Source organism: Rattus norvegicus, chromosome 10, assembly GCF_036323735.1.
Source record: "Rattus norvegicus strain BN/NHsdMcwi chromosome 10, GRCr8, whole genome shotgun sequence".
NCBI lineage: Eukaryota > Metazoa > Chordata > Mammalia > Rodentia > Muridae > Rattus > Rattus norvegicus.
Window position 1 is genome coordinate 104061992 of NC_086028.1, and position 27881 is coordinate 104089872.

The 27881-nt window shown below is 53.0% G+C and overlaps 2 protein-coding genes across 15 annotated transcripts in view; both read right to left on the reverse strand.

The window, feature by feature from the left end:
- Nucleotides 1–27223, reverse strand: part of Timp2 (TIMP metallopeptidase inhibitor 2) — a 47611-nt gene extending 20388 nt beyond the window's left edge. Inside the window, exons 1-4 of one of the 14 annotated variants that reach the window (XM_063268835.1) lie at nt 14335–26661; nt 14106–14190; nt 13560–13656; nt 4661–6343 (exon numbers count right to left, since the gene is read on the reverse strand). In XM_063268835.1, the coding sequence (XP_063124905.1) occupies nt 4716–6341 (1626 nt within the window). In that variant the 5' untranslated portion in view covers nt 6342–6343; nt 13560–13656; nt 14106–14190; nt 14335–26661 and the 3' untranslated portion in view covers nt 4661–4715. Of the gene's footprint in view, nt 1–4660; nt 6344–12430; nt 13538–13559; nt 13693–14105; nt 14281–14334; nt 26662–26966 lie in introns of those variants that run through there. The other 13 variants (XM_063268837.1, XM_063268834.1, XM_063268833.1 and 10 more) reach the window with 13 other exon arrangements.
- Cep295nl (CEP295 N-terminal like) lies at nt 4661–17796 on the reverse strand. The gene is made up of 2 exons (NM_001017481.1): nt 17702–17796; nt 4661–6343 (listed from the first exon to the last, which is right to left on the reverse strand). Exon 2 carries the CDS (start codon nt 6339–6341, stop codon nt 4716–4718), a length of 1626 nt encoding a protein of 541 aa, NP_001017481.1. The 5' UTR covers nt 6342–6343; nt 17702–17796; the 3' UTR covers nt 4661–4715.
- Nucleotides 27224–27881: the final 658 nt, after the last annotated feature.

Genomic DNA, 27881 nt, shown 5'->3' on the forward strand with positions numbered 1-27881 from the left:
GGCCACACCACCCATGGACTGGTGCCTGGGAATGTGCCAGGCTTGCCTAGCAGCAGGCTCCCTGCCCACCGCTCAGATTCTAGCACGCTCACACGCACAGGAGGGCGGCTGTCCGCTAGATGCCCGTCTCCATGGAGACCAGTTTTCCCATCTCCATTTCCTGCCCATTCCTCTAGCTCTTCTCAGGGAGGGCGATGGCACATCTATACGAGCGAGTGAGCAGAAGCAAGCTACAAGCATTCTCGGCCCAGCCCACCAGCTGCCTCGTGACCCCCCCACCCCCAGGACCCTGGCTCTATGCTAGGCCTGGTGGAACCAAGCCTCCACCCTGCAACCCTTCCTTTCCAGCTGTGGGCCAGCAGGATCCTATGCCAAGGCCTTAAGTGCGGCCCTTCCCATTCACGTGCCGCTGAATCATTTGAAAAAAATTCATCCCACTCCTCCTGGGAGGGTTCGCTGAGAACAGTGTGGCTTTGTGGAGGAGGCTGCTGCTCGGCAAATTTCTCCGCCAAGAAGCCAAGGGCCTCACGGGAGCCAAGCTCAGCCCTGTAAATTTCGAAGCCGGGGAAGCTGGGCAGTACAGAGCACTGCAGAGAAAGCCTAGAAAGATCCCTCTGCCGACCCCTGTAAGCCGTCTGTCTTCCGACAGCACTGAGGAAAAGGGGTTGAGTGACGACAGCAGAGGCAGATAAGGATCTTCACTGGGTGGCTATGGACAGACGGACGGACAGACAGATGGATGGACTGGCGGAGAGAGCAGTCATCTTTCTTTGTTCGCTCCTTTCCCAGAAACAAACCTGGGATTGACCAGACCTTTGGCCCTCTGCTTTAGTGCTCAGTGCTGACGATCCTGGGCCTTTGAGTGGGACATAAAGGCATGGGGCTGTGAGCAGAGCCAACGTGCCGTGTCTGAGGAGACACAGCAGGATGCAGGTTCCCATTCCCCAGGCCCTCATCAGTAGAGCCCCACCCCAAGCCACCGAGTATGGACGGACATTCAGGAGAGCTCTCAAGTGTCCACACAGGTGGTCTAGGGGAGCAGCTTTCCCAGCCTGGATCTCTGAAGACTGGTTGGAGACCAGTCTGGTCTCAGAGTCTGAACTGACCTCTTGCCGTTATCTACTTGTTGGAGGGGACAATACAAGTTAGAGAGGGTCCCCATCTCACTCCCAAACTCACGCCCCTTTTCTAAACATATCCTCTCCCTGGTATGGAGTCCTGGGTGCTGCTGTTGGCGTGTGTGTGTGTGTGTGTGTGTGTGTGTGTGTGTGTGTGTGTGTGTGTATGTGCTAGCCATGCAGGTGGTTAGGTGGGGAGAGGGGCCTGAGCCAAGCGTGCCTCAGTGGATCGTCCTGGTCTGGTTCAGCCAGTGTGAGCGGTGAGCGGTGCCAGCACCTGCGTCTCTCACCCTGTGGACATTCTGGGCATGCCCCAACCTGTGGACAGTGGCATTGCTGTTGTCCCACAAACCTCTTGGGCACATAGAGTTCCTGTCCACCACTTGGTCAGCCCTAGGGACTTTTCCGAGGACATGTACGTTGGAGAAAATGTACAGGGCAGACACACAGGAGAGAGCTTGATGAAAAGGATTCTGAGGAGAATGGAGATAGAATGGCCAGAATGAAGGTTCTGTCCCCCGCCCTGTGTGGTACAGAGACACAAAGCCAGGGAGCAGCTCTGGTATACACAGTGCTCTGAGGAGGTGCAGGGCAAGAACCTAAGGGTGCTTCAGGAGACTTCGTGGAGAATAGGCTGCCTGGGCTCTCCTGCAACCAGACAGAGCTCTGTACAAACCCATAAACTGCACACTGGCCCTTACTACCCCGCTTCAGTCAACTGGAGGTTAGGCCTTATGGGTCTGGAGTGTAAATATGGACTGCCCCAATCCTGGCCAGCACTGCCATCTATGCAAACCAATGCCTCAGGATTTGAGAGGTATCAAGCAGGAGCCAAACGTGTCCTCTCCGAATACCCATCAAGAATGAAGGTGCCGGTGACAGAGATGGCTGGTTTGGGCATGCGGGAGGAGACGGGCTGTTGAGACTGGGGAGTCAGCGCGTTGGCCTCTTTCCTGGCTCCCCCGAGCGGCAGAACCTTTACTCTAGTCACTATGGCACACAAGGCTGATGTGTGAGGAGGGGAGAAGGTACCACAGAGGCTCCAGGTTATACGAGAGGACTTTGTGTTGCCACTCAGATGTCTCAGTGTAACCAAGAGGGTGAAATGGGGTCCACAGCAACTCCTGACCCTCTGGAGATGAGTGAGATGGGAAAGCAGCCATGACATCTCCTTAGGGAATCGCTGAAGTCATTGTTTTAGCAGGAGGAGATCCTAGGGGGTTGGAGGTACAACCTACACCACTGGCCTGAGCCGAGGCTAGCCCATCCCCCTTTAGTCTTGTATAAGACAAGTGGGAGAAGGCAGGGTTTCTCCTCATGCTCCTGCCAAGGGACGGTGTAGGTGTTACTGTCCAGGCAGAGGTGACTCATGTCTCAGCACCCATCTCTACACCTACTTTTAGCTCAGTGTAGCCGAGGAGGGGAAATTCCTTACTCAGAACACCGGCCACAAATACCGTCTTCGTAAATGGAAACAAAAACAATGTGCTCCGGGAAGATGGGTCTGCTCCTCGGGCTGCGGCTTCCAACTAAGTCGGGAGGTTCAGTGACGCAATGTGAGGTCCAGTTGTGACTGCAGCTTTAGGCCGAGGACACCGCAACACCCACTCGACTCCTCTGGATGGAGGTGGTGCTGCAGGGCGACCTGTGTTGTGCAACACTGAGCGCCAACCGATGGTCAGGCAGGGACAAGGTCTGATGACCGAGAAAACAAAAGCAAATTTCAAAGCCCTGCGGGATGCTATTCGGGTCCAGCCAGATGAGCATGGTGGTAGGAGGCCTCAGGTTGCTCAGAACTACACACAGGGCCCAGTATGTCCCATCATGCTGTAGCCCTAACTCCTGGGCAACACTGGTCACACGGGCTACTCATTGTTTGTGTCTTCTGCTATGTACAAGTTGCATGGACCTCATAGGCCGCTCGCAGCTTACCTGCTGGGACAGAGTTGGGGAAAGGGTCGGGGACAGGATTTGGCACTCACTATAAATGAAAACTATCGGGAAAGCAGAGGAAGCTCCTTCAGTAGAAATGGTGCAAACGGGAAACCGAGGGGCGGTAAACGGAGCCCTCCCACCTACGCCCCAGCTGCACGCTTTCGTTTGCAGCTTCCAAAAGCGTTTTAAACAAGAGTCGGTGCCAAAGCTGGGGTTAGACTCTGAAAGCGCGTCTCAGCACCAGGCCTCCTGATCCGGAAGGCGCTGCTGCATAGTGCTCTTCTCAGAAAGAGGCGCAAACACAGCTGGGATCCTGAAAGGCGGCTCCGAAAAGCCCCATGGGGATGTCAAGCCAAGGTGAATGTGTGGAGGTTCCTGGCTTGGGGGAGGGTCAGGAGCGAGGCTGAGACAACAGCAGGGAAGAGGAACTTTAACCCCAAGGAACATGGACCCGCCATGTTCAGTATGCATGTATATGCTGAGGGGCTGGCTCAGCGGGTGCATGTCTGAGGAAGCAGGGGGTTAAGATAAAATCGAAACATGTCAGAGAACCTCCTCTAGGTCATAGATCTAACTGGCATGAAGTCGTCCATTATGTGGCCTACAAAACACATATAAGAGATAAATATGGCCGACTACAGACTAATAGCACTAATGCGGTCATGAGCAAATATGACCAATCGAGCTACCTAGAAGTCAGTGAGAGGAAGACGGGACAGGGAGGGGAGGGAAGGAAGGAGAGAAGGTACAAAACTAAAGAGGAGGCGTAGCCAGCAGCCACTGCCTAAGTCAGTCAGGACCCACCATACTTGGCCATGCCCACTCATGGCTACGTCCACCTCACGCCCACCCCACTGCTAACGGCAACTGCCATTGTAGTGTTAGGGATTGAACCTAGGGCCTCATGCATCCTCGTGTAGCTTACGGAGCAATCTGCACTCCTCTAGGCTGCAGCCTAGCCCTTCCACCGCATCCCTGGGGCTGCAAAAGTCGAGCTGAATGGTGGCCAGATGCAGGCTGGCAAAAGGAAGGCAGTCACCCTCTGGGCTCTTCAGAGAAAGTCTGTTGCTTCCCTCCCATCTGCCTGGCATGTGCTCCCCATAGCCTGGTAGCTGCTGGTTTAGAGTCTGGATAGCTAAGGAGCAGAAATCTAAACGTCCAGATCTCCCCTCTGCCACCAACAACCCACAGCAGCTCTGGCCCCCGGATGGGTCACCCAGCTGGGTTGGGCTTGCCTGTCCCCCACCCATAAGGGTGCGCATATTGTTAAACACTGTTGTCTTTGTCCCCCATTCCCCACCCTGTCTTCTAAAGGAGAGATTTTTAGCTAATGGCACTGACATTGTCTCAGCCAGAGGCCAAGCGACCGATGACGTAGCTTTTGAAACTGTGCCCGTCTAACCCTGAGTGCCCCCAGAAAGTCCAGTGTTTGGCTAAACCATCTTAAGAGTCTATTTTACCTGGGGTTTCCATGGGTCCCCGCAGCCCATGAAAACAGACTCTCTGTAGAACACCAGCTAGGTTCTCTCTCTGGACCCCACGAGAATCCTGCTTCTGCAGGATGGCATTTGCTGGGACGGCAAACAAAGAGACTTAAGAGACACGAGCATGGTACAGGCAAAGCAGCCATCAGGGATGTATTTATCATGGGTGGGTCTGCTTTTAAAATGTTTTCTGAAACTCTTGCAAGCGTTTCCTGGCTTTTTCCAAAAACTCCTGGTGTATCTTGTTTTGCTCTAAGATCTGCTGTTGAAGGTCACGGATCATCTGGTTCTGTTTGTCCTCATCGAGAAGACCGTTGTCCAGAGGAATATTTCGTTCAACAGGCGGGGCCTGGACCCCTGTGGGATACGATTTAAGGAGAGCCAAACGCATCCGTCTACGCTCCCTGCGTTCTTCCTCCAGCTCAGCCTTGTAATGGATCTCCAAGCTCATGTTGGGGTGTTCTGTCAGCTCCAAAAGTGTCTTTTGCCTTCTCTGCTCCAACTCTGCCTTCTGCTTTTGCCTCAAAGCCATCCAGCTTGATACAGAGTCTGCCTGTTTCTGCAGGTAAGGCTTGAGACTATCGTCCTCCACCACAGGTGATGTGGGTGTCTCCTGTACCGACTCTGGACTGAGTGAGAACAAGTCGTCTTGTTCTCTAGATGTTCCTGCCTTAACAGGCACTAGGCTTTCATTCTTTAATGGGCACTTTGCCATTTGTTGGTACCTGGGGTACTCCGTGTCACTCAGTATCTGTTTCAGATTGGCTTTGGACCACATCTCAGAAGTCTCCACCTCTGTTGGGCTCTCAGACTCCTTGGTGGTTTCTGGCTCCTCCGTATTCTCCTCCTCTCTCAGGGTGCCAAAGTTCTCACTCCGAATCTCTGAGTAGCTCTGTTGCTCATCTGGATTCTGGTCTGCCTTGAGCCTCTGTTCAAGGTGCAAATTCAGATGTTTCTTCAGCTTCCTATTTGTGTTAAACAATTCCTCGAAGGTAGATTCAATTTCTTTGTGCCACTGATTCCTGTTGTTGTACTTGCTTGGGTGCCCCTGGGCTTCAGCCCCTTGTTTGAAGGTGTGGTCGAGGGGCAAGGATTCTTCTAGGACTGTTGCTTTGCCTTGCAGACTCTGGTCCCTGAGGTTGTGAGCAAGTCGAGTCCCCTTTGATGAGGGCCGCCTCCCCTCCCGGAAGAATTCCTTCTGTACTTCTTCCCCGAATTCAGTTTCTCTAATACCATCAAAGAATGGGTTGAACTTCCCCATGTCTGCCCTTCTGGTCACCCGAGGGCCCAAGGGCTGGTATCCACCACGGCCCTTACTTGAAGACACCCGTCTCCCTTTACCCTTCTCAACAGGGGTTGGGCCACGGGCTTTGGTAGAAGTCCGTCTCTCCGTGCACGATGCCTTTTTCCGGGACTTGGGGTGATGTCTGGAGTGCTCCTCCCTGCGGCCCTTCTCCTCTCTGTAGGCTGCTCGGTTTCTCTCCTTAGCCCTTGTGTGTTTTGGTGTTCCTCTCTGGTTCTGTTCATCCAAGCCAGAGTCGCTTCCCACGGCCCGCTCTGCTGCCTCATCCAACAGGTGGGCCAAGTAGAGGCGTTCGGCTTGTCGGACCTGCTGCAGCCGGGCCTCCTGCCACTCTGCCTTCAACTCCTCAGCCAGGCGCTGCAGCTGCCGTGCTTTCCACTGCTGCAGAGTGACAGTGTCCTCCTCTGGGGATTGCGTCTCTGAAGGCTTCTGCCTCAAAACCAAGGCTTCATCTTCGGAAGAGGGGCTCAGCTGAGCTGCTCGCTCTGTGTCTCTCTGCATTTCTGTGAGTTTTGCAGACATACTTGTAAGGAAAGGCGGCTGTGGCCGGAAGCAGAGGTTGCAGGTGCGGGTGCCTGGGGCACCCACAGAAACCACAAGAGATTCACAGCAAACCTACAAGGTCAGGAGGGCACAGGCCACTCCGAACAGCTGGAGGAGAGTGTGCAAAGCCCTGGAGACAAGTGTACACGGGGTTCTCAGTACAGGATACACTCAAAACCACGATCACCAGATCTCTTCCCAACCTCTGCCCACTGGCATCCACTCCTTGACCCTTGGTTTCTGTCCTGAACACCTTGGATGTTGTGGGTACGCTGTGGGGGTTTTCTTGTGGGGGTATGCGTGTCAAAGTATGACTGCAGAGGGCATCTGGTAATATCTGGAGATGATTTTTGTCATCACAACTAAATGGAAGAGGTGCTACCCATTTGCAGCTGGGGACAAGCCAGGGATGTCACTAAAGATCACTAAATGCACAGACAGGGTGGCCCCAGGACAAAGGGCAATAGCAGGTAACACTCCATCCCGGGAGGGAGGCAAGGTTAGGATTCAGGTGTGGGGGGAGGTTGCAGAAAAGAGCAGCTGAGAACAAAGGGGGAGGAGGGCGTCCCCGCCAGTGCATGAAAAGCAACAGTGTAGCCTGACCCGAGGTGAGAGTTGCAACAATGTAGCTTGCTGCTCACAGGTGATGAGATGAAACAGAGAGCTGCATGGAACTGTGTTCATACATCTGTGTTACAAGACTGTATGCACAAGAGCAGGGGTGTGCATGAAGGAGTACACGTGTATACACATGCTTATTACGTGGATGGAGTAAAAACCAGAGAGATGCAGGCACACACGGAACTGTGTGCATGTCTATAAGAACAGGGTGTATGCAGGCATGTGTATGGAAGAGCACATGCTTGCTACATGGATCTAATACAAACCAGACAGAGAGGAGGAGACATGCACATTAGGTCATGATGCTCGGCCTGGGACTGTGAGGTCGTTGGGGAACTGTTGTGTGTCCTTGTGGCACCAAAAGAGCCCATCTTTGCCAGACCTTTCTAGAAAAGCTGTGCTTCTCAAGGGGACAGCATCACGCCTGTTACCATTTGGCCACTATGGTCACATGAAGAGCCCCCAACCGCCCCTTCTTTCAGTCCCTATAGGAGCAGGTTGACCCGACCCGCTTAAGCCATTGTCAGTCACAACCATCAGAAAGCAGCTGTGCATGGCCATTACTGATAATGTCACAGTCCAGGCTCCTCTGTGCATTAAGCAGTCATCATGCAGGCTTCCCTTTTGGAGATGGGGATCTCCCTATATATGGTTGGCGTGGAACGTGTGATCTTCCCATCTCAACCCCCCAAGTAAGTGCTGAGCTTATAGGCACACACTGCCACACACAGCACAGATCACTTTTGTCTAGCAGCCCTGGGAGGTAAAGCCCCATTACCACCTGAGATTCACAGATGGGGAAGATGGGGCAGGGAGCCAGGGGACACTGGAGCCATATCACATCCTAGAAAGGGGTCAACAGGCCCTCTCTGCCTAGGCAGACCACAGGGCCTTTGACCAGCCACAGCCAGTCACACGACACTGACAATGACAAATATGCCTTTGTGATAGCTCCTTTCTCCAGACCAGGCAATTAGACGCATGTTCTTAAAAAACAACAGCTGATATTACTCCCACCAGCCTGACAAGCACCATGGTAGCCAAAAGGAGAAAACTAGAGGAAGATGGAGGCCTCAACTCAGGGACTGAGATTTTCTTTCAAAGCACAGAAAATCATGCTTTTTTTCCTTAGTTTTTTTTAAAACAACAACAACAACAACAACAACAAAACCAAATGGTTTTGACACGGGAGGGTGCCTACACTCAAAGAAGAGGAACCCAGACCCTACCTTATATCGTACAAAAAAAATCAACTCACAGTGAAACCTATATAGACCTAATGTCAGGTCTAAAACTATAAGCATTTAGAAGAAAACAAGTGTGTGTATATGTGTGTATACACACACACACATGAATATTTATACATACATACATGAATATATACACATGTATATACACATGAATATATACATGAATATATACATATACATATACATATACATATACATATACATATACATATACATATACATATACATATACATATACATATACATTCAAAGCCCTGGCTTAGGCAAAGATTTCTTAGATTTAACAGGAAAAACCAAGCAGTTAAAGCAGAAATTGACAGGTGAATGGCATCACAAGCTGAGCTTGTACCCCTTCTACAAACACCAAGGTTTTCAGACCACAGATCCAGAAGGAGACTCTAGATCATAATATTTACACAGCTCCATGAGAAGACAACCTAACAGTTTACTTGGCTAAGACACACAACCGGAGGTCAACGGGATGGCTCAGCAGGTAAAAGACCTTGCTACACAAGCTTGTCATCTTGAGTTCAAGCCCCACGATCCCGTGAAGGGGAATCAACAGCTGGAAGTTGCCCTTTCACCTCTACACATGGGCTGGGGCGCACGCAGGCACTACTCACATACAAAAACAATGTAATATATACTTTTTAAAAGATACAAATAGAACTGTCAAGATGGCCGAGCACTGTTCTTCCGGAGGACCTGGGTTCAATTTCCAGCACTCATGTGGGGGTGGCTCACAATAGTCTGTAACGCTAGTTCCGAGGGATATGACACCTCTGGCCTCCATGGGCCCCACACTCATGTGCACGCATTGCCTGCCCCAACACCCATCCCCTGCACCTCGCTCCCCCTTCTAACCTCACAATCCCATCCCTACCATCCCACCCCACCCCACCCCGCAACAACATAATTAAAAATAAATCTCTCTCTCTTTTTTTTAAGGAAAAGATACAAAGATACAGATACATTTCCACAAAGAAGACAGATGCATGGCTTAGAGAGAGCATGAAGAGCCACAGTCACCAGAGAGAGGCTGACTGAAGATGCAGTCAATGTGACTGTCTCACGCCCTCTACAATCGGGAAGAGCTGGGGAAACTGGAACCTGCATCCTGTGGTGGGCGTTTAAAATGGGGCAAGGCACTTCGTCAACAGTCTGGCAGTTTCTCTAACAGGCGGCTGTAGACGGAGTGGCCTGGAATTACCACATCGAAGTCTGTAGCCAGGAGAAGTGGAAGCTCAGAGACACCGGATGATTCAGGCCCCGTCTCACACCACACCCTGAGCTTTACCCACGTGGGGAATAGCCTCATCCGTGTTGCCATGGGTGGGGAGGGTCTGTGTTGCTGTGATTATCTCTTCGATGGCGAGAGACCCACCTAAGATGTAAAGTCTATGTCTGAGCCTGGAGCCAGTGGCTCCCATCCTTTCTAGCTGGTGACAATTACTAAGACCTGCTATATTTCGGCCACCCAGAAGTGGCCCCATCTCAGTCAGTGACCCTTACCCTCAAGGAGAAATCTTTGGGACAAAGTTGAGTGAATAGGGACTGGAGAGATGGCTCAGTGGTTAAGAGCACCTGACTGCTCTTCCAGAGGTCATGAGTTCAATTCCCAGCAACCACATGGTGGCTCACAATCATCTGTAAAGAGATCCGATGCCCTCTTCTGGTGTGTCTGAAGACAGCTACAGTGTACTTATATATAATAAATAAATAAATCTTAAAAAAAAAAGTTGAGTGAATAATAGCTAATTCCGGAGTTCAGGAACCCTCGTCCCCATGACGGTTACCTTTTAGCTCTTTCCTGTGCCCTTCCCCCACCTTTCTTGTGACCAGAGGACAGGGTTCCACTAGGGACTCAGGGGGATCCTTGAGCCTGAGATTGCTAAGGAGAAGTACCTATTCACCTGGTGTCCTCATCAGCAAGTCCCAAATGTCATCCACAGCCACCAGTAACACAGACACCTGAGCCAAAGGGGATCAGCACCAGGCTGCCTTATAAGACCCTGAGGTCCCCCTACACACACCTCAAAGGTAATCCCAATGCCTTTTGCGCATTTGGGTAGAGGAAACGTCCAGTGCCTGCCCCCCCAGAGAAATCAGGAACCAAAGTAATACACTCAGAAGCCGTGTGCGGAGGCAGAGAATGGGCTCACACCAGCCAGGCTGGGTCTCCTGCAGCTGACCTGTGTAGATTCTGTCTCTCTAGTGAGACATCTCTCTCGGGGCGTCATCCTAGTACCTATGCCCCGTGGATGCCCTGGGTCTGCTTTCTGCACATCCACAAGGACAGTCACACAGCTAAACAGTGGCCACTCAGGCCCTCTACTTGCCGGTTTCGTTGTGACCGTGTGCCACACCCTCCTACCACCAGGTTCACAGTGGCCACGGGGATAAACCCACCACCTCATTGTAGCTGACCATCGATGTGGCCTGAACGTTCATCAGATAACGAATACGGCAGATGCCACCACCTTCTTCAGACACAGGTGAGACATATCAAGTACCACGACCTCAAGGGATGCCGGGGTGGGGTGGGGGGGGGACTTGGGAGTATGTGTTCTTCTACAGATGCTTAACCAAGCCAGGGGATACTTGTGACGTCAGGGCCAAGTGGAGCTAGCTGGGTGGACTCAGCATCCATAACCACAAAACCAGGTTGGCCGTAGAGCAGGTGACTTCCTGTCACTCCTGGGCTTCACGCATATCCCCCTAGTCCCTCTGCAGATGCATCATGGGGTAGCCGGAGACTCAGAGAGGTTTAGTAACTTGCCTAAGGCCATCCAGCCCCTACCCAGCATGCACCAAGGTCTCAAAATCTCAGCAGGCAGACCCTGATCCAGGTTCCTAACCTGCAGAGAGGGAGTCAGAACTGGAAGCTACTTCAGGATCAAAGCACATCAGCTTTGATCGGGGCTGTGTTTCTCCTCTGGTTACTCCTGAGGCCTGAGGTGAGCTCACAGGTGCTTCCGGGTATTAACCCAGGACCAATAGTGCCTCTGAGTCTGCCAGACGTTCGCCTGCACGGTTAGCTCTCTCATACAACAGCCTCTGAGCCCCTAGGATTTCTTACAAGCCCTCCTGTCTCCCACTCACCCACCCTCCCGTCACTACAGTGCACAGCACCAACCTACAATGGCCCCCTGTTGTCCTTAGGAGCAAGTCTGCAAATCCCACCCACAGGCAACAGCAAGTATAGCCCTGAACCTCTAGCAAGATCTGGGCTCCGCCTTAGTGAGATCCCACCCCAGCCTGTGGGGCAGCAGCGGGGGTCAGGTCACACTGTGCTACCAGCCACACAGCGGTGCTCAGTGCCGCCCAGCATCTTCACTGTGCCCATGGGGAATCGTCATGGCAAGGACACGCTCCCTCCATTCTCCACCTGTTCTCCCTGGGACATCCCACAACAGGAACTCTTTAACAGCCTGTATACTCAGGACTTGGATACCAGCATACTTTTGAAACACACAGAGATACCTATAGATTAGTGACATCAGCTAGAGGAAGCATTTCTATACAGCTCAGCCTTGCAGTCTCACACATACAGCCTGACACTGCCGTATCTCCCGAGAGTGACTGGCACATGACGTACACCGTTCACCTGTTACACAGCACCACTCTGGGTCTTTAGTTCTTTGGGACAACATAGGGGATCCTCAAGGGCTCTTAGGATATAAACGACCCCCAAATCTAATGTGGGCTTAGTAAATCAACTTTGTAGAACCGCCTGCATCCTTCCTGCTGGCTAGAACTGTCCCCTCTTTCCCTGATAGCAACCTGTTCTTCTAACTGCTGTGGCCTGGTGCCACAGGAATAAATGTCCAGCAACAGAATCTGACAGAAAAGAGGACAGGAGTACAGGGGTCAGTGGGCCTTTCCCTGGCTTCAGAGACCCAAGCTTTTGACTCAAGACTCACTCGTCCTAAAATGCAACACCCATAGGGCGCTGTTGACCCACAAGGCAGACAGAAAATCAGCCGCAAGGCTCCAGCTTGCACCGCTCTTGTGTGGGTAGCCTCTGACTTGTGATCCTCCTGCCTCAGCCCCTTCCGTGCTAGGATTACGGGCCTCGTGCCACCAGGCCGACATCACAAGATTCTTCCTACAGTTTGAATCCCTGGTCAAATTTGACAGGACAACATGCAACACGAATGCACCGAAAAATCTCACCGATTCCGTCAGTCAGAGCGTCGGTGCCTGAGAGACCCAAGCACTGTTTGTGGCAGGGAGCCCCAGGGCGATTTCTATCTGCAGTCGGAGAAGACTCTAACCCTGGGCTGGACATCTTGGGCTCAGACAGACAGAGGGGCATTTCCATGACGCGGCTGCCGCGCCCTGTCTCTACCGGGACGTCCTAACGGCAGATGAGACGGCCTCTGTCACTGAGAACGGCACCTGACTTGAAGGGAGCGCAGCCAACATTGAAGGTAAAGACAACATTAACATCCGGGAAGCTAAAGGGCAGACTGGGGTCTGTGATGTCAGAGGGATGAGAAGTGCCTATGACAAGGTCACAAGATAATCATTTTAAAGGCACAATGAGGGGCTGGCCGAGGAGGTGACTCAGTCAGCAAAGCTCTTGCCTAGTCAGCTTGAGGACCCGAGTGCAGATCTCCCATGTAAAATACCCGGGTTCAGCTCATGCTTGAGACCTCGCTAAAGGGGAGGCAGAGACTAGGGGACCCCTGGTGCTCACTGGCCAGGCAGTGCATCCAAGCCAGTGAACTCCAGGTTCAGTGTCTCCATATGTGTGGTAGAAAGCAAACGAGGAAGATGCCTGGCGTGGGCCTCTGGTGTCACAAAACCCAACAAACAAATGGAAATCATGAGAGCCAGGTCCAGAGGTGCACACCTTTAGTCCCAGAACCTGGGAGGCAGAGGCAACGAGAGTTCTGAGTTCGAGACCAGCCTGGTCTACAGAGTGAGTTCCAGGACAGCCAGGGCTACACAGAGAAACCATGTCGGGGGGTGAGGGGGAAGAGGGGAATGGCTAGGAAAGTACTGGATGACGAGTTATGTACGTGATCTGAGTAACAACAGCTGGACTAAGCGTCCGAAGAGTAAGGGAGAAGATTTTCCCCAGATGGTTTTGAGAAAGGAGAGAGATCAGGGCAGGAGGAGAGAGGCCAGCAAGGATCTCAGAAGGACAATGCCAAAAATGAGAGACCTCTGTGGGGGGCTGGTGGGCTCTGGAGGAGTGCAGGTGGTGAACAATGCTATCTCAGTCCCTCATCTGTGAAGTGGGTGACGGCAGCCTCTCCCACCAGATGCAGTTATGTGGGGAGAGGGCGGTACTTACTGTGTGTGTCTCCAGATGACTAAGCCAGGCCAGTGAGGACACATTACAGGGAGGCAAAGGTTGGCCGGGAGAATGGAAGCGCTTTCTATGGAGCTGTCTTGAAATCATTGGGTAGGCAGTGAGACACCCATCACTGGAGGCATCCAAGCCAAGCCCAGGTGAAATAAATATCAGAAATGTTTTTAACCCCACTTCTCTGAGTTCTAGCCTCTAAGACTATACTCTACGACACTCAGTACGCTTCCTTACAACCCCGTCCCTGGCCCCTCCTCCCTCAGCTAAGCCCCAGAGAGGGCCTGTTCCTAAAGGCACTGGGCTGCATTTTGTAGATGGGATACCAGAACCTCTTCTGAGGAAGGCGCGGTAAAGTATACGTCCAGGCCAAGCTCATAGCTGGTTTTCACCCAGATCCTGGGGGTGGGGCTACACGCTGACATTTGACCATCTCCCCATGCTCTACTAGAAGAGGGTGGGCTCTACCAGGCCAAAACAGCAGGGCAGCCAGTTGAAGGGGTGGGGGACAAGCTCAGATCCCCAAAGACAGACCTTGTAGCAAGCTGCCCTCTGACCTCAGGGTCCAGGTATCCACCAACCAAGATAGGTCCTTGTGGTTGATCCAGCTGGTGCCTTACTAAATATAGGGGTGATGTTCACCACTTGCTTTTCAAGTCCCTAGCCAGCTCAGGGGCACCCAGCTGCCGTTCTTACTCTGCCGTGACACCTCCCACTCCTCAGAGCAGCTTGTCTTCCCACCCCCAACCCCCACTGTCAGCACCTATTCTTGCTGGTAAGACGGACTTTTAAATCTGCATCAGTTCACGTGGCCTGGTCACACGTTCTCCCCCAACAGCCGGGCACAAAAAGAACCCCCCCTCCCAGAGGAGAAGAGGCAGACACCAAAATCTTGTCCTAAGGTGGTCCACGTGGGGTCTCGGGGGTCACTGACCCAGGTTAGGTGGAATCACCACTCCCCACCTCTGCCAACAGCCCCCCGTGTCTGCCCTGGCTTGTTAATCATGGGAGGCTGTTGCTATGGGAACAGCAGAGCTGTGTTGCTGTGACATCACCTCAGGGGTGAGGTCAGAGACAGAGACAGGCCAGCCAGAGGACAAGCTTTCAGGTGAGAAAAGCAATCAGAGATTTGTCTCAAGTGGCAGGGATCAGCTTTTTGAAGGTGCCTGTTTGAAGAGGTGTTGATGAGCAGAGGCTCGGCAATGTAGAAACCCTCAGTTCACAGCCACAGCCTGGAGGACAGTCCTCCCTCCCCTCAGCCTGGCAGCATCATGACCTCCTCAGGCGGTGCTCTCCCTCCCCAGCTGTCAGAAGATTAAGAGGACAAACTTGAAGGTCACAAGGACAGGCACTTCCCATCCCTTCTCCTGCAGAGAAAGCAGCTGGCTGGGCTGGGGCAGAGGGTATGGGCTATTTCCCAACAGCTCTGAGAATCTGAGGTGGGAGAAGAATCCTAACCCGGGCTCCAGGTCTGGCCCCGGCTCCTCTTTCCCTCATAAACCTACCTAGACCTCAAAGCCAGACATCCGTGACTGTGATTGTAGTGCGGGACCATCCTCTGAGGGCTTAGTTTGGGGAAGGTGGCTTTGTAAAGTGTTGGAGCTTAAAGTTTCTATCTAGGAAAAGGGAAGGGCAGGGCAGGCTGATCTGTGGAGAGCACAGGATGAGGCGAGCTGAGCCTGGAACCACAGGCTTTGGCTGGATGGAGTGAGCCCTATGAGTTATCCACACAGGAGGAACTTTCTCTGTTTTTCTGGGCTCACACTCTTGTGATGGTTTCTTTTCTATGTCAACTTGACTGAACGGAGGAATACCCAAGCTAGTTAATGAACTAAGGGACACCCAGCAAGCTGGTTAATTTGGAGCTGTTTGTCTCTGTACAGGATTAACTTTGAATCATATGTCTCGGTCTACAGTGTCCAAATTTGAGAACCCAGAAGATGTGAACATCTTCTCTGCTCAGGAGTGGACATAGATCTGTTGTCTCCGGCCGTCAGGGCTCCTGGTCCCCTGTCCTTTCCACTCTAGACACTATCCGCCCCCATTCACAGATGAAATCACACCACTGATCTCAGGTCTGCAGATGGCAGCTTGGGCTCTTTCAGCCTGTGGGAGCCCATTCCCACACCAAACTCTGGGTCTTCTCTCTGTGTTGTTTCTCTGGAGAACTCACAAACAGAGCCCTGGGATTGATCTTTCTGCCTCTTTCTCCTCCTTCCTGGTCTTACATCAACCCTTCAGCAAGAGAAACGTTCCTGGAGAGAGGTTTCTAGAATATGCTGGCCCTTTTGACAGGTGGCTCTTTCAGCCTGCCCCAGCAGGCTCACTGCTCTCAGTTCCCACACCTGGTGCTGTCCCACTTGGCTCTCACAACACCTCCCTGGTTGCTCCTAGAGTCCTAAGCTCTGTGTTAATCCAACCAGCAAGCTGGGGAGATGCTGGCTCAATTTGACAAAGTGCTCGCTGGGTTGGCATGAGGACCTAAGTTTGATCTCCTGTATCAAACTGGGGTGGGTTGGAGACACATTCTTATAATCCCTGTGTTGAGGAGATTTAGACAAGAAGTGAATCCCACGGGGGTCACTAGACAGCCAGTCTTGCCTAACTGATGAGCCTCAGGACTTACACACACACACACACACACACACACACAGAGAGAGAGAGAGAGAGAGAGAGAGAGAGAGAGAGAGAGAGAGAGAGAGAGAGAGAGACAGAGACAGAGACACAGACATAGACACAGAGACAGAGACACAGAGAGGGAGAGGGGAAGGGAGAGGAGGAGGGGGAGAGGGAGAGGGAGAGAGATGGGAGGTGGGGTAGCTAGGAATAGTGGAGAGCTCTTGTAATCCCAGCACTAGATAGAGGGAGACCAGGGATCCCCAGGGGACTCGATAGCCAGCTAGACTAGCCTATTCCATAATGTCCAGTGAGAGATATTGTTTCAAAAAACAATGTGTAGGACTCCTAGGGCCTGATACTATAGATTAATTGCTGGCTCCTATACATACGCACATCGGCACACACATGTACACCCATGCAAACACGCACATATGTAAAAACCATCCACATAGCCACGCTAGGTAGTACATGTCTGTAATCCCAGCGCTCAGGAGATGGAGGCCAGAGAATCAAGGCCAGCCTGGGCTACACGAGACCCTGTCCCGAAAAACAACAAAACAAAACAAACAAAACCCCTGAACATGCACTGTGCTAGAAGGCAGAGGCCTCGCTGGCTGCGGCAGCCAAGGCTAGAGGGGACTAGGCTGATGGCTGCCTGTTATTAGACAATTCTAGCAAGTACTAACTCGAAAAATACATGTATAATTCAAGTCCATTTCAGTAAAAACAAAAAGGAGTGCACTTGCACACAGGAGTCGGATTCCCTCTTATGGCCTCATTGTTACATTTTAGTTAGAAACACCCAAGCCAGGCTGGGGGAGGATGCTCGGTGTTGGAGTGCTACAGTATCGGAGGTCCTGAGTTTATCCCAGCACCACAGCAGTGAACAAATTACTTCATACCTGCAGGCTCCCAGCAGTATTTCCTTATGACCCCCAGGCACTGTGTGCAGCTGCTTCTAGCCTCCCTCCCACCCCACCGGGTAAAGCAAGACTGAATAAATGTGTGGCCAAACGCTGGCTGGTGTCTGTTACCAATTCTCTCGGGGGGGGGGGGGGGGGGGAACAAAATTCCTGGATACAGGTTTGTTTTTATAATCCTGATTGCTTCTGCCTGCATGCCCATGGGAGACTCGAGAAGGTGCACGTTGAGACACACACAACATCTTTGCCACCAAGCCTCCTGCCCCATGGAACAAGCACCCTCCAAAATCAGGAAGCCTGCCCCTGTTTGAGTCTCCAGGGACTCCCGACACTGCCCCTGTACTGGGGACCTTAAGCGAGTCACAGACCTTCCCACCTTCCCCGTCTGGAGGAGTAGAGGAAAGCTGATCTGAGTCCACATATCCCTGAAGGGAAGGGTGCCTCCTTTCCATCCACAGCGTCACAGTATGAAGGACTGGGGGAGATAGCCTCTTCTGCCCCCTGGGCTTTTGTCCCTGTAGCTCCCAGGCATAGGCCACAGGTTTCCCGGGAGTCTAGACTTCTAGAAGGAGACAGTGGGACTGTCACCTGCGCAGCTCCTCGGGACATCTTGGCCCGTGATGATAACTTCACAACAGCTTCTCTACTACACTACCAGAGTCTGTTAGTCAGGCACCAGCTGGTTGCTAGAGAAGAGGAAACAGCTAGGAAGGCTCATAGTAGGGCCTCAATTAGCCCACAAGGCTCTGAAGCCGGGGCTCCTGTCCAGACAGCTCTCCTCCTTCATTGGCTAAGAGCCAGCTGGCCAGTGTTCTAACCAGGACTCTGTCATAAACAGAGGTGCCTGGCAAAGGCTAGGCCTGCAACAGCAAGTTCTGCCGTGTCTCTAGAAAGTGCTTGAACTGCGCTGGGGTGCCAGGAAAGCCACAGCCCCCTGCAACCACAATTTGGAAAGGGACAAGGTGTCCAAACCACACGCTGACCCCCAAGACACACTGACAAGACCTCTGGGCTCACTCAGAGGGAAATTCACACAAAGAACCATTCTCTGACCACAAAGCACCTAGTTCTCTCCTAGGAGCCCAGGGCAGTTTGGAGGGGACTGACTGTAGCTCCAGGGTCAGCTTGGAGAATGGCTCCAAGGAATCCTTTCTCAAGTCCTCCTGCTTGCTTGTAGAAATTACAGATGAAAGTTACCATACCAAACACAAACCAGAAAGTGCACCAAGGCCAAGGACAGAGAAGACTTGACTATAAGGGATGGACTATTGAGGGCTCATGCCTCAGGGTCTAAATAGTCTCTGCTATATTCATTCAGCCCCCACCGTTGTAGCATAATATAGCCACAGATGACGCCCAATCTCAGTAAAACTTTATTTACAACGGGCCATCTGTCCAGCAATGAGAGTAATTTTGCCAACCATGGAAAGAAGCCAGGAAAATATTGGGATGTTAGCTGCCTTCTATGGGGCGAAGTCACACAATGGGATGGCACATGTGTCCTGATGCGGCGTGCCTAGCTGCACAGGAAAGGGCCGGTTCCTCTGGGGAAAGGCAAAACCCGAGGCTGCCCTGGAAGCCTCCGACGACGTCACTCGTGCTCTGAACTAGACAGGCCATCTTGGAAGGGTCTTGTGGTCCAGTGAAAAACACTAAGCCACATGCTTTAAACACGATGTGTATGTCTGTGTGCACGTACGTGTGTGCATGTCAGTGCAGTGCCTGCAGAGGCCAGAAGAGGACATAGGATCCCCTGGAGCTAGAGTCAAGGGCAGCCATGAGTCCCCTGACACGAGTGCTGTGAACAAAACTGAGATCCTCTGGAAGAGCAGTCAGTGCTCTTAACTCCGGAACCATCTCTCCGGCCCCCATGATTCGTGCATTTTAAGGGGTGATCGGTACGGTGCGTGAGTCATGCCTCAATAATGAATAATACTGACCAGCAGAGCCCTTGTTAGAGATAGAATGCAATACTCCCAAGGCAATGCCCAGAACCTGACCCGTGGCAGAAAGAGGACGGACACACCTCTTGAAAGTCGTCTTCTGACTGGGGTGTCTGTACACGCATGCGCACACGAGTTTAAGAACAAAAGCCTGGAAGGAGACGTCAGCAAATTTACCATGATGGTGGCTGCCCACCCGACTGATGGGGTCCCACCCTCATGTTTGGTGATAGCTGTTGAGGGCTGGGCTGATTCGAGGCTTTCCCTGAGACCCTGCTGTATGGAGAAGGAATATAGTCCCCCGTCTATAACCAGGATTACGCTTGGCAGAGCCAGTAAGGGCCTGTGGCCAGGGCCTTGGAGGAGTTGCGCTTCCCATCCTAAGAACCCAATTCTTCCCACCCTGAGGCCGGACTTCGCAGTTCCAAGGCCGCCCTGTACTCGCCTCTGACATCCTGTGCTCCCCTTGTGCAACACTGATTAGCTGTGTCCCGTTACGTGAGAGCTTTGGGCGGACTCCATCCCATTCCAAGATGCTGTACTTTGTAATAAATTTTCTTGGGAAAGGACACAGCTTGTGCAAGACCTCCGGATACCAGCTTGCAGTGTTTACCTTCTCATCCCCACCTCCCCCACTTAGAACCCCATACTAAAGAATGACCTGCTAATCCAGGCCAGGCGACAGTACTCTGGCTTCTTGACCTGGGTGTCCACTCCGTACTATTGTTAAAATGGACGCTTGAGGTTGTGCACATAAAAGCCATGGGCTGGGCAAGAATTAGGAATGGCCAAGCTCAATACCCAGGCCACCCCTGGGCTTGTGGAGCCAACTCGCTCCGAACCTGTTTCTGGATCAGCAACGTGAACCTATTTGCAGCAAGCAACAGTTTACTTTTTCACAGAAAGAATGGATTCACGGGAAAAAACCGGCAGACAAGTCTCACCAGCCGCAGCTGCCACTAGTACTTCGTACCTCCTTCAGGGTGCTACACGTCACTCCTGGACCCTCAGCCTGCTTCCCAGGGACCACTCCAAGTCCATGTGGGTACGAACTGGCACCAACCAAGAAACACTCCTCTTCCTTAAAGACCTCCTTCCTACGCACAGGGCCAAAGCGTCCTCAGCGCCACGAGCACCCTCCTTTGTCAGTCTGGGCCTTGGGATGTTTTTTGCTTTTTTTTTTTTTTTTTTTAATCTTTATTATTACTGTGTGCACGTGACTGCATGCGTGGTACATAGGTGGAGGTCAGTTACTTTCCTCCTACCGTTCTGTGGATCCTGGGGCTTGAACTCTGGTTGCACAGGTTTGTGTGACGAGGGAGAGCCGTTTTGCTAGCCCTGGGCTTAGACTTTATCTTATGCAAAATGGAGGAGCCAAGGAAAATGAAGTTGAGGAGCAGCAGGAAGTGAGGGTGTGGTTCCTCCAGCACCTGCTGCTTCAAGGAGGCTGCCATAATGGCTGCTGGTACCTCCCAGGACCCTGGCTGTCACCTGTTCCCTGTGGGGGCAGATGACATCAAATCTCTCTCTCCATCGCTCTAACGACCTTGTGATACCTGCATCTCAGCCGGCGATAATGTTGACTAGGGGTTAATGAGGACTGAGAGGCAGGTCTGGCTCAGGGGGCTCAGGGTCAGCACAAAAGAAGCTGCTGGGCCTGGCTGCTGTCACCAATAGGTTCTGCTCCTGAGCTGTTGGCCTCTGTCCTTTCGCCTTCACCCTCAGTCTAAGAGGGACATGACTGAGTTACTGTCTCCATTTCACAGATGGGACTGGAGGCGGGGAGTCAAGGTCACTGTGCTGGTCTCTGGCCATCACTCTGGGCAGAGCCAGACTCTGGCCACACTTGGCTGTAAATGTGGGCGCCCCGCCCTTACTGGCTCCTCCCCCATTTCCTGTTCTCTCCACAGCCCCCTTCCCCCTACATTTTTCCACAGTTTGCTAAAGAGCTGACTGGGCACTTCCTCACCCAGACCCACAGAACTCACAAAGCCCTGTCCCGCCTAACCAGCTGGCCAGGCAGGGACACACCTGCTGCCTACTCTGGTGTGTGGGTGTTTAGTTGTAAGGCCCCATTGTCCTTAATTAGTCCTAGCTCAGGTGCTGGCACTGCCCCATAGTCACTAGATTGTCTACATAGGGCCCCTGACTCTGAATCGCTCCCAGAAAGCCTCCCCGGGTCCCACTGACCATACCCCAGGCCCTGAAGCTCTACCAGCTCAGCCTCAAACACATTGGCTCCTTTCTCCTTTAATCATCCCAGGTCTTTCTGGTCTTGTTTCCAGGTCCCTTGACCTCCAGGATTATCTGACCTGATAAACTCCACACCACATGATCGCCCAAGGCTCTAGTATAATCTCTCCATCCAACAGAACCCTGTCAAGGCCATAGACAAGATCACCCAGGAGCTAAATCCCATCCTACACGTCCCTCGTCCCTCAAGACAGGTGCTGGGGGTGACTCATTCTTTACAAATTCCTTGGAGCACCTGTCAGAGAATATAGCAATCCAAATGCAACTATTCAATTGTGCATGCGTAGAATAAACCACAAGAGAAGCGGGTGTCTAAGTCAGTGCCACATTGGGCCCACAGGTGTCTAAGCCACACAGTCACGCCGAGCCCTCCGTGCCCAGGGGTATCACGCAGCTCTGATCAATACTTGAGCAGCTGATGGAGGATGAGTTTCCTCCCCAAGACTACAAAGAATCCCTCTTTATAAAAGTCAGCCCTCAATTTGCATGGCAGCATACTCTCCCAATCTGCCTTGTCAGGACTCCAAAGCTTTAACATGCTTGTCTGACACAGCCCCATCAGGGAGCAGCTCACTGTGTGGGAACCCCCCAGACTAACCCTCTCCATCCCCACACATGGGAACAATGGCAGAGATGCATCAGGCTGGGACCACAGACTGTGGATTCCAGCCATCTTAGACTTGGGGTGGAGGGGCATTGAGCTGAGTGGGTTCCCAAGGGGTTTAGGGCTGCAGGTGCTGGCTCTACACCACAGACTCTCCTCACATGCTAAGCATCTTGGCCACCCTTGGTTTAGAAGTCTGCCTTCTTCCTTATCCTTTGACCACCTCTCCTCCCCACATCTTCAACACCTCATCCGCCATACCTGGGGACACTCACAGCCCTGGCTGAGCACTCTCGACAACTATGTAGCCATTAAACATTGTATCATTATCTTACACAGACCCAGCAACCAAACCAAGACCCTGGCTCAGCACTCTCAACAACTATGTAGCCATTAAACATAGTCTCTGACTCTGCTGTCGCCACATTGTAGAACAGCTGCAGGATTGCTTGGACCACCTTAAAAATCTCCATGATCTCGGGGTTGGGGATTTGGCTCAGAGGTAGAGCGCTTGCCTAGCAACCGCAAGGCCCTGGGTTCAGTCCCCAGCTCCGGAAAAAAAAAAAAAAAAGAAAAAAAAAATCTCCATGATCTCAAGGCTCCCAGTGTCCATGATTCAGGCCACCAATCTATAGCGTGAGTGTCGTCAGGGGCTTGCTGTGGGTCCACTGTGGGATGGAATGCACCATGTGACTGTCCAGAGGGATGATGCTTGACCCCAATCTACACCAGCACCTGAGCCCTCTTCCTCAGTAACTGGGCACCTACACCTCTCTCTCTCCATCCAGCTTGTCTACCCAAATGATGCTTGCTCTGGACGCCAACAAGGTACACTTAGCAATGTCTGTGGCATTCTTTCCCAGCCTGCGTCCTCTACGCTGCCTATCCTACACATCTTTCTTCTGCCCTCTGGAGAAATAGCATCCTAGTCTCGGGATGCTTGGTCCCAGGCTTGTGTGTGTGCATGCTAATAGCATGTGTGCATATAACCAGAGGCAGAAGAAACATCCTGTGCAAGTGTTTGAGCCCAGCTCAAGGGTGTGTGTGAGGGGGTGTTCCTGCATGACCCCTCCTCCATTGCCTGAACCTTCCTCCTTCCCTTTGCTTCTTTGCTGCTATTTTTCTCATCCCTCAAGATTCCTGGGGGCCTAGAGTGTATCTCTCAAGTATGTTCCAATGCAAGCGCTCTTCCCTACCTACAGCCCTAAGCATTAGGCATCATGGTCCCCTTCCAGATCCAGTTCTAATCTAAAGAGCCATCTTGTTCAAAGCTACGTGGAGGTCCGGCTGAAGGTGAGGTGAAGGAAGGCTGTTCAGGAAGCAGCCTGGGGAACTGACCCCCCCTCTCACCAGAAGAGGCCTAGGCAGGTCCTAGACTGGCATTGAACACAGCATGTGGGAGAGTCCACACCTCCCTGCTTTATTGGTGCTCCATTCCTCCTTAGCTCCAACCCTGAGAGCTGTTCAACCCTGGGAGGGTTGGATTCTAGAGCCCCACCCCCAACCCCAGGAGAACATACTCATCGGAACACTAGTCAAAGGGTTCACGAGCCCCCTCCTCAATGGCCAACAGAGTCTTTACCTTTGTAACCTGCAAATCCATTCCAAGTTGCTACATGCTTACCCCTAAATTTGGCATGTTTGTCACTTAGAGTAATCATGTTCATTAGCTGCACAAAGTCTGACTCTCTTTTACACCTGCCAGTGACAAGTGCTGCCACTCGGCAAGGGTCTACGTGTGCCTCCTAACCTTGACCATCCATCTGCCCTGGTTGTAAGTCTCCCTCCCTAGTGGCTCATTTCTCCCTCCCATCCCTGTAAGGCAGAGCCAGCCGTTCTGGACTTGTGCATTGGAACAGACGCCTGAAGACCAGGAAGAAAACATTTCTTCAGAGAGCCACTGCCCACCAAAACCCTGCAAAGCTCACAGAGCCTGGTGGTGCCTTGTTTTGCTTTTTACCCTAAACAAAGACAGACTCCTTACTGAGTGTGTGCTGCACACTTTCTGGAGTGGCCACTCCTACCTCTATGGTCTCTGTCACCGCACACACACATTCAAACAGACCCCATAGAAAGCCAGTATGTCCTCACCCTGATCACCCTGGGACCTAGTACCTGGCCCTTTGGGTCTTGGCTTTGGCTTTGGGTCTCACTTCCTGGGTAGAAGGGGTGGGGTTTTGTTTGTTTGTTTGTTCTGATCCCCAACCCCCTTTACTGAATACCCTGATGCCAGAGAGCAATCAAAGTAGCCAGGGTGTGTGCCAAGTAGCTGAGAGGACTTGGTCACTCCAGCTCTCCCATGTGGTGCTGCCGAGGCTTGCAGTAGGCGGTGCAAGACTCCATTAGGTGAGAGAATCAGATCGGCAGCGTGCCTGAGCAGTGCCAGGACACGGACAAATGTTTCCAGTCTGTCCTGACCTGAAAATGCCTTCCAGGAGTGGGCCAGGCCATCTCTTATCCCTTCTATCGAAGGGTCACATTCTCTTTGCCCACACAGCTCCAGACCTGTACTGGCAGAGAGATCCCTCCCAGGAATCCAGTCCTGGGCAGGTGTTGCACCAGTCAATAAAGCTGCATACTGACCACAGCTGCAGGGAAAGCCACCCTGAGTCATGGTTCTGGGTACACAAAATCTGAGAGGCCCTGAAAAACTACAGCAGCTGAAGTCTGGCCTGGGCCTTCTGTGTCTGCTCGGGAACCCAAGACGAGAGAGCAATGGGCATTTCTTTTTTTTTTTTTTTTTTTTTTTTTTGGTTCTTTTTTTCGGAGCTGGGGACCGAACCCAGGGCCTTGCGCTTCCTAGGCAAGCGCTCTAACCACTGAGCTAAATCCCCAACCCCAGCAATGGGCATTTCTGATCCTGGCCAGACCAGGATGCCCTGCTGAGCAAGTCACAAATCTGTACCACTTCCGGGAGAACAGACCCTGGGGAGGCTGCTGCTGACATGGCGGGATCACTGCTGTTCCCTACTCTCGGTTGTCAGCCCCTTTTTAGTCCAAGCTGGTCATTCCTGGAAGGGGTGAGTGAGGCTAAGACAGAACACCTAGCTGTGCTGAGTTCAGCAGTGCCCCCTCCACAAATTAATGGCCACCCAGAACTTGTGAATACAACCCTATTTGGAAATCTCTGCCGATGTAAACAAGTCAAAATGGGTTCTAGCAGACACTGAGTCCAATGGCTGGTGTCCTTATAAGAGGGGATTGAGCACAGCTGTATGTAGACAAGGAGAAGTAAAAGGGCTTCACCCACCCACCATCCCCCCCAAGAACACTAAGGTGTACCAGCAGTGTCCCCCTCCTAACTGGGCCAGACTCCAAAAAGGAGCCAGTCCTGCCAGCATCTGGATTTCAGACTTCTGAAGCCCAGAACCACGAAACAGTCGGTCCATTGCTTTGGGGCACCCATTTGTGAACATCTGTCACAGCAGCCACGGGGGATGCTCCCCTGTGGGATAGGGCCTCTGTGCTGGGAGGAGTTCGAAGTCTTGGCTTCGTGGTGACTTAGATTCAATACTTTGGACACCAGTGCTGGGAAACCTTGGCAGAGGAGATCAATGTGCGAGCAGAAAAGGACCTCTAGGCATTGACGAGAGTCTCAGACCTCTGATCCAGACCAGACCAGTGCAGTTCCCACCCTGGCACTGCCTTGGCTGGGCAAAGACAGAAGAGTCTTTCTGAGCAGCCCCCCAACCTGCAGCTATCAGTGTGGCTATCCCAAGTTAGCTCTTTCCCACCCTGTAGACCAGGCTCTCAAGGCTTCACAACTTGCTGGTCAGACCTGTCGTCTAATCCCCTTGCACTCTCAAATGTTCTGGTACTCACTCCCAAAGGATGTCCCTGGAGGAAAAACACCAAGCATTCCCTCGTTGGAGAGGGCCACTTCCTCAGACCCAAATTTTGCTGACCGTTACAGAGCTAAACCGCACAAAGACTCCCATTTACCCCAAATCAGACTGCGTTTGCAAACTTCTCCACACACATGCACCATGCCCTGTGCCCAAGTGGTCAGAGTTAGGCAGCTCCACAGATAGGATCGGCTAAAACCCTCCAAAAAGCTAACCAGGGTGGGGCTAGGAGCCACCGGAAAGGGCACCAAGAGGACATTTCTGACACCTGGAGAAACAGGAACCGTGGCTTCTGTCTGTGTGGAAGAGGGGCATAGGATACTCAGAAGAGATGTAAAAGCCAAACCAAAGGGAAGGTGGGCTGGGAGTCTCACCTGCTGAATACCTGAGTAGTGTGGGAGAGGCCTTCAGGGGCTCAATTCCAAGTGGAGCCTTCTACTTCTGCCAGCTTTTTCAGGTCCACATAACTATATACAATCCCCCTACCTGGGTCGATAGTACCCATCCTTTGGGTTAAGGAGTCCTAAGGGTAGCATACGCCAGGCAATCTAGGCAGCCACACAATCCCATGACCTATAGTCAGCAAGTCATCGTGCCCCCCACACCACCCCCGTTTGTGTGTGTGTGTGCATTCTGAATTAAAAAAAAAAATTCAACAGCAGCAAATACTAAGGTTCCTGGACCCTCCTGGCCCTATTGGTGGGGCCTTCTAGGGGACACGCAGTGGGGAAGTAGACTCTAGCAGCCTTCCTCTGTCCCTCTGAGCTCATGGGATCTGCGTAGGGGGCTTCCATTCTGCCCTGTCAAGCAAAAACCCCCAAATGGCTGCAGAGGAACCCTCCTCATCCAGCCAGCACCTCACCTGTGGAAGTTTCTTCCTGGGGTTCCCAGTCCTTTAGCCACCGCACCCCCCGCGTGTCCCCCACTCCCCCACCCCCAGCGCTGGCATCCCAGGGAGGCGGCCTGCCAACACCCAAGCGTTCCCTGGCTCCCTTTCCTGGGGCCGGAGCTGCTGCGGAATTTCGGTGGAATTTTGAGGTCGCCAAGCATCTTCCAGCTCAGAAGGGAAAGAAAAGAGAGGAACGGGGGAGGGCGGGGGTACGGGAGAGGGAAAAAGTGTGCTTGGGGCGTTCAGTTTCAGGATGGCAGAGGGAGCCCCAGCGGGCTGCACGGGCAGGGAGGTGGGCCGCGCGAACCCGGCTGCTTACCTACGTCTGCATTGCAAAACGCCTGTTGCGGGTGCACCGGGGAGCAGCTGCAGGCGTCGGCCGGGCGCAGCAGCGTGGCCAGCAGCAGGAGGCCGAGCGCCAGCCGGAGGCTGCGGGCCGCGGCGCCCATGGCGGGCGCGCTAGGGGCCTGGGTCCGGCTGCTGGGGCGCGGGCTGGGGCGCCGGGCACGCCCCTCCTCACCTGGCCCGCTCCCCCGCGCAAACTTTCTGTCCTCTTTGTCAAGGGGCGAAGAGGCGAGGGGACAGCGCAGGGCAGTGCACCCGGCGGAGAAGAAAGAGGCTAGGGGGCGGCGAGCGAGCGCAGCCCGGCTCGGCTCCTCCGCTGCCTTCTATGGCTGTGTTTGCTGCGGGCTCGGGCCGAGCCGCCGTTTTATTGCGCTCCGAGGATCCTCTGCTCCTCCTCTCGGTGGCTGACGGCCAGTGCAGGCCGGGCGCTCCCAGCAGCCCTCCTCCCGCGCCGCGCCGCGCAGCCCAGCCCTCCCCAGAACCCCGGCTTTTGTTGTGTGCCCAGCCTGGCACAGGCTGCGGGCTTCCCGCACCACCTGGCACGCTGCGCCGCAGGGCCACGCGCGCTGTGTACCTGATTGCGGGCCGGGGTGGCACCCACACACTTCTGGTTCCCCCAAACGGCCAGCTGTGCGACGGGTTATTCCTGATGGGCCCCTGATTCTGGGTGGAACTCAGGCCTTGTCCCTGAAGGCCACCAGGCCGCTGTCCCCCTCGCCCGCCCTGCCCATCCCCACGATCCCCCCAACTTTTTCCTCTGGCCAGGCCCCAAGGTCTTCTTTACTTCTCTTTCCCAGGATAAATTCCAAATTCCCTCTGGGGCCAGTGTCACTCCCCATCCCCCCTCCCATGGGGGAGGGTGGAGTGCTTGGAGGCCTTAGAATTTCCA

Excerpts from the sequence above, each read along its gene's own strand:
- Cep295nl (NM_001017481.1), bottom strand. The coding sequence starts at position 6,341 with ATGCAGAGAGACACAGAGCGAGCAGCTCAGCTGAGCCCCTCTTCCGAA.